The sequence below is a fragment of the Staurois parvus genome, unplaced genomic scaffold (assembly GCF_062004578.1).
Source record: "Staurois parvus isolate SC_StPar_1 unplaced genomic scaffold, SC_StPar_1.0 ptg001046l, whole genome shotgun sequence".
Classification (NCBI taxonomy): domain Eukaryota; kingdom Metazoa; phylum Chordata; class Amphibia; order Anura; family Ranidae; genus Staurois; species Staurois parvus.
In genome coordinates, this window is record NW_028318842.1 from 53860 (window position 1) to 60527 (window position 6668).

General features: G+C 49.5%; 1 protein-coding gene across 1 annotated transcript; it reads left to right on the forward strand.

Annotated features, from left to right (window-relative positions):
- The first annotated feature begins 3771 nt into the window (after nt 1-3771).
- LOC149440903 (vomeronasal type-2 receptor 26-like) lies at nt 3772-5166 on the forward strand. Its single transcript, XM_089657995.1, has one exon. The coding sequence runs from the start codon at nt 3778-3780 to the stop codon at nt 4654-4656; it is 879 nt and encodes a 292-aa protein (XP_089514121.1). The 5' UTR covers nt 3772-3777; the 3' UTR covers nt 4657-5166.
- The last annotated feature ends 1502 nt before the right edge of the window (nt 5167-6668 follow it).

A 6668-nucleotide genomic window follows, 5' to 3' on the forward strand; every position in this document is an offset into this window, starting at 1 on the left:
GCAGTCGGGGTCTGATGCTACGGGTGGTTACGGGTGCTAAGGAGTCTAGGGCGGCTGACAGTGAATTGTTATAAGCAGTAGCGGCCAGGTCAGCGCAGGACAGGGGAAGGATACTGTCATAGAGTCAGTCAGCTGCAGAGTGGAGGGGGGCAGGGTTCAGGTTGCGGAGGTTACGGCTGGTGATGGTTTGAGGAATGGGGGGAGGAGTTTGAGGATGGGGAGACGGAGAACATAACAAGGTTGTGGTCAGAGAGAGGGAAAGGGGCTTTTGTGGGTTGTGGGGGGTGCAGAGATGAGAGAAGACAAGATCCAGGGTGTTCCCGTCAGAGTGGGTGGAGGACTGTGTACACTGTGTGAGTGCAAAGGAAGAAGTTAGGTGGAGGAGTTGGGATGTAGCCAGGTTATTGACGTTGATAGGGATATTGAAGTCTCCAAAGATGATAGTGGGTAGCTCAGAGGAGAGGAAGAAGGGTAGCCAGGTGGAGTTATCATCAAGGAAGCGGGATACGGGTTCAGGAGGCCGATAGATTACTGCAATCCAAAGATTGCATCCATCCCCCCTCTCTCGGTTGCACTCCTGAACGCCCGCTCGGTATGCAACAAGCTTACCGCCATCCATGACCTCTTTATCTCCCGCTCCCTCAACCTCATAGCGGTCACCGAGACCTGGGTACAGGCCACCGACTCTACCTCCCCTGTGGCACTCTTCTATGGAGGTCTCGTCTGGACCCATTCACCTAGACCAAGCGGTCTCAGAGGTGGTGAGTCGCCATGCTCTTGTCACCTTCCAGGTCCTCCCTAACCCCCCCTCTCTATCATTCTCCTCCTTCAAGGCTCACTGCATCCGACTCTTCTCCCCTACCCCCCTAAGGATCGCAGTGATCTACAGGCCTCCCAGATCCATACCCTGCTTCCTGGATGACTTCACCGCCTGGCTTCCCTTCTTCCTCTCCTCTGAGCTACCAACCATCATCCTTGGGACTTCAATATCCCCATCAACGACAACAACCCAGCTACTTCCCAACTCCTCCACGTAAGCTCCTCCTTTGTGCTCACACAGCACGCAATACTCCACCCACATTGATGGGAACACCCTGGACCTTGTCTTCTCCCACCTCTGTACCCTCAACCAGTTCACTAACACCCCCCTCCCTCTCTCCAACCACCACCTCCTCACATTCTCCATCTCCCCTTCCCCTAACTCCCCCCCAAAGTGCCAAACCATCACCAGCCGCAACCTCCGCAACCTGCACCCGGCCCCCCTCCACTCGGCTGCCGACCGCCTACACGACAGCATCCTTCCACTGTCATGTCCTGACCTAGCCACCTCCACGTACAACGACTCACTGTCAGCTGCCCTAGACTCTCTGGCACTCCTAACCACACGCAACATCAAACCCAGACCGCTCCAACCATGGCAGAACGACCATACTAAAAGCCTCAAAAGTCGCACGCTGGAGAGACTATGGCGCAAAACCAGGTCCCCTCGTGCGTTCTCCCTCTACAAATCTGCCTTCCTCACCTTCACCTCCTCCCTCCACACCGTCAAGCAGGCCTACTTCATAAACCTGATCAACACCCTCTCCACCTGCCCTCGCCGACTCTTCTCCACCTTCAACTCCCTGCTCTCTCCCCCCCTCCTCCACTCAGCACTTCACTCACCGCCAACGAGATTGCCACTCATTTCCACAACAAGCATGACACAATCCGTAAGGACATAGTCAACTCGCAATCTACCTTCCCACCCAGCCTCCCCCCCCATCACACCCCCATCTCTCCCCTCCCCTGACCTCGCAACCGCACTGCCCCCCACCATACCCAAGGCCCCGCTTACCGTAACCCCCCCAACAATGTACTCCTTCAGCCCTGCTACCACTGAAGAAGTCACCAGGGTCTTCTCAGAAGCCCGCCTCACCACCTGCCCCCTGGACCCTATCCCCTCTCAACTCCTCCAGTCACCCCCCTCTTCCCTTAACCATTCCCTCACCCACATCTTCAATCTCTCCCTCTCTACTGGCGCATTCCCCTCCCCCCTAAAGCATGCGCACATCACCCTCATACTCAATAAGTCCTCCCTGGACCCCACTGACCCAAACAACCTCAGACCCATCTCCCTGCTGCCATTTACTTCCAAGCTCCTTGAGAGCCTAGTCTACGATCGCCTAAGCGCCCACCTGACAACAACCTCCTTGATCCACTACAGTCCGGCTTCCGTCCCCTACACTCCACCAAAATCGCCCTCCGCAAAATCACTAACGACCTGCTAACCGCCAAAGCCAAAGGCGACTACTCTGTCCTCCTTCTCCTGGACCTCTCCGCGGCCTTTGACACAGTTGACCACCCCCTCCTCCTTAATAAACTTCTCTCCCTTGGCATCAGAGACACCACTCTCTCCTGGTTCTCCTCTTACCTATCCTGACGATCCTTCAGTGTTTTCTACAATGGTGCCACCTCCCCTTCCCTCCCCCTCTCTGTTGGGGTCCCCCAGGGCTCTGTCCTTGGACCCCTTCTCTTCTCCATCTACACCTCCTCCCTTGGCAAGCTCATACACTCCCACGGCTTCAACTATCACCTCTACGCTGATGACACTCAAATTTACCTCTCCACCCCTCACCTCACCCCCGCAGTTTCCGCCCGCATCACTCACCTAAATGACATCTTAGACTGGATGTCGCTCCATTTCCTCAAGCTTAACCTCTCAAAAATTGAGCTCCTCATCTTTCCCCCTGCCCACTCACCCCCCCCATCCTATCCATCACTATCAACAACACCACCATCAATCCAGCCCCGCAAGCCAAAGTCCTTGGCGTCATTCTGGACTCTAACCTTTCCTTTCAACCTCATGTCAAATCACTTACAAACACATGCAGGCTCCACCTCCGCAACATCGCCAAGATACGCTCCTTCCTTACCCCAGACACCACTAAACTACTAGTACACTCCCTCATCATCTCACGCCTTGACTACTGCAACTCCCTTCTCACAGGCCTACCCCAGTGCAGGCTCTCCCCGCTCCAGACCATCCTAAACTCAGCGGCCAGACTCATTCACCTCACCAACCGCTCCACCTCTGCCACCCCCCTCTGCCTATCCCTCCACTGGCTCCCGATTTCCCAACGCATCAAATTCAAACTACTAACCCTGACCTACAAAGCCGTGCACAACACTGCCCCTAAGTACCTCACCAACCTGATTCCCAAGTACCACCCTACCCGTACCCTTCGCTCCTCACAGGACCTCCTTCTATCTTGCTTTCTGGTCTCCTCCTCCCACACACGATTGCAAGACTTCTCCAGGTCCTCCCCCATCCTCTGGAACTCACTGCCACAGTCCATCAGACTGTCACCTTCCCTCCTCACCTTCAGGTGCTCCCTTAAAACCCACCTCTTCAGGGAAGCCTACCCCTCCCTCACCTAACAGCCATTCTCCTTCATTCTTCCTACCACTCCATCTCCCACAGCCACTTCCTCCTGTGCTACTACCCCCTCCCTCCTAGATTGTAATCTCGAAAGAGTAGGGCCCTCTTACCCCTCGTTCACTGTTGTTGTTGCTGTTCTGTTTCTTGTATTGTCCCCCCACTCTATTGTACAGCGCTGAGTAAACCCTTTGGTGCTATATAAACTCCATGTAATAATAATAATATCTATCTCCCACAATTAACTGATGGAAATCCCATTGCTAGCTGTGAGACAACACAAGACAGTTCATTTCCTCAGAAGCTTTGACCCCGATGCTCATTGTGTTTGTATTGTTCTTCCTGCAGACAGTGAAAACTGCATGAAATGTCCTGATGATGAATGGCCAAATGAGAAGAAGGATTGGTGTGTTCCAAGAGCGGTGGAATTTCTCTCCTACACTGATGACACCATTGTTGCAGTATTTTCAGCCGTCTCCTTCCTCTGTTGCCTTCTGACTGGTTTAATATTGGGGATATTTATACATTACCGGGACACCCCCATTGTTAAAGCCAATAACCGGAACCTGAGCTATCTTCTCCTGGTCTCCATCATGCTGAGCTTCCTCTGTGTCTTCTTGTTCCTCGGCCATCCAGTAGATGTGACCTGCATGCTGCGTGTCACCTCTTTTGGTGTCATCTTCTCAGTTGCCGTCTCTTCTCTACTTGCCAAAAGTATTGTGGTGTGTATTGCCTTTAAGGCCACCAAACCTGGGAGTCCCTGGAGGAAATGGATGGGAACCAAACTGCCCAATTGTATCATTTGTGTCTTCTCACTGGTCCAAGTCATAATCTGTGTCACTTGGTTGTCTATTTCTCCCCCCTTCCAGGATCGAGACACTCACTCTTATCAGGGGAAGATCATCATTCAGTGTAACGAGGGTTCAGTTATCGGCTTCTACTCTGTCCTGGGATATATGGGGCTTCTGGCAGCTGTGAGCTTCATTATTGCTTTTATGGCCAGGACATTACCGGACAGTTTTAATGAGGCCAAGTACATCACCTTCAGCATGCTGGTGTTCTGCAGTGTCTGGATTGCCATGATCCCGGCCTATCTGAGCACCAGAGGGAAATACATGGTGGCTGTGGAGGTCTTTGCTATAATGGCATCAAGTTCTGGACTTCTTGGCTGTATATTTTTCCCAAAATGTTACATAATTCTGTTCAGACCTGACCTGAATACAAAGACAGTTATCCGCTGATATGTGAGGAGCAACACTGGGCTACCTGTCGTTATGGCATTATCTCTATTATTATATATATATTTTAGTATTGTACTCGTGTTTGGGAATTTAAATATTTAATACTAACCTCTTCGGTAGATGGTGAGTCTAATTGAGTCTCTCTTGAAGAGCTATGGACACCACTAGTATCAGATACTTTGGGTTTGTTGGAAACCTTGTCCCCTGCTGGGTGTAGTGATTCCTCCCATCAGCCGTTACATCCCTACAGAACAATGTAGTCTCTTATTGAGGAGGAACCACAGTGACCAGAGGGGGACAAAGTATCAAAAACATCCTAAAGCGTCAGATACCAAAACCACCCATCACTCAAGAGAGGGAAGATTTCTGTCATCACCTTCCATTAAGGTAAATATTAAACACGTTCTCTTAGAAGATGATTGTGATGTCATTTGTCAGTGTCACATTCATTATATTTATCATTGTATGTAGATGTATCCGACTATATCAATAAATTCATAAAGCAGTAAAGGTGTACTCTGTATGCGTTGATTGTGGATCAAAGCATTTTATATGCACAACAATTTATCGCCACCAACCCAAATTCAAACCTTGCCAGACCATTCGCATGGAAACTCATTACGGTTTCCGAATTTAAATTTTTTGGGGGGGCCTAACCCTCAACATGGGCATTACTAAAAGAAATGAATTGCGGTTGTATTGGTCCGCAGACCTGATTCATCATATTCCGCGTTCTCTGCTGCCATGGCCAGGCATAGATATGAGAGTATATTGTGTTTTATGCATTTCAATGACAATACACTCTGTCATCCTTGGGGTGACCCTGAATTTGACCGGCTCCACAAAATTCAGCCCCTCGCAAATCACCTTACCCAAAAATTTTTCAGACGTCTATACTCCCCAGCAAAACATCTGCGTTGATGAGTCCTTCATTAATTTTTCTGGTCACCTTCCATTCAAACAATTTCTCCCCAGCAAGCGTGCCAGATATGGGGTCAAGATGTAGAAGACCTGTGAGAGGACAACAGGCTATACTTATAAGTTTCGGATTTACGAGGGAAAAGATAGTCACGTGGAGCCCCCCGGATGCCCAGACTACATGGGGAGCAGTGACAAGATAGTTTGGGACTTGGTGTCATCATTTCTCCATATGGGGTACCACTTATACGTGGACAAGTTGTATTCAAGCGTGCCACTATTTAGACATTTGTACAATCTTGGAACTGGCGCATGTGGCACCGTGTGACCTAATGTGTGCCCACCATTAGAAGTGGGTGGATGCAAGGTGGTATATTCTAATGGTGGGCATACCACACACTTTTTCTGGCAGAGATTTCTTCTCTTTTTTTCATTTAGTCCACAGGCTGCATACAAAAAAAAGAACATAGTATATACACCCAACAAGGACCAACGATGTACTGGTACATCACTGGATTTGAATGGTTATACCAGGATGATGCTACAGCTGCAGGCATCATCCTGGTGTCGTTTTTTTCAGCTGGCGATCGGCTTTCATGTAAAATCAATCCTAGTGGCTAATTAGGTGCAGGATTGCTTTTACAAGCAGCGGAAGATGATGTCCCCCCTCCCCCGCTGCCTTCCACAGCCTTCTCGGGCAGTCCCGTGCCATCAGGGGAACCTGAGAATGTTTCTGCCAGCTGACCATAGAGCTGATTGGAGGCCAGAATGGTGTCAATCATCTCTATAGTCTAAGAATTCGGAAGCTACAAGCATTTCATCACTTCAGTTTCACAGAATATAAACAGCGCCATTTGTACATTGGGAAAGCATCTGATCACCGATCTTGGTTTGATTAGATAATGTAAGGGCAGAGGAGATATCCAGAGTCTGATAGACCCCAGATCTCTCAAAAATTAATATATGACAATGCCCATTGAAGTTATAGGGGATATTTGCATTCTCTGTGATAGCATTAAAAGTGATCAAAAAAAAAAATGAAAGGTACAATGTAAAAATAATAAAAAAAATCAACACAACTTAAAAAAAAATAA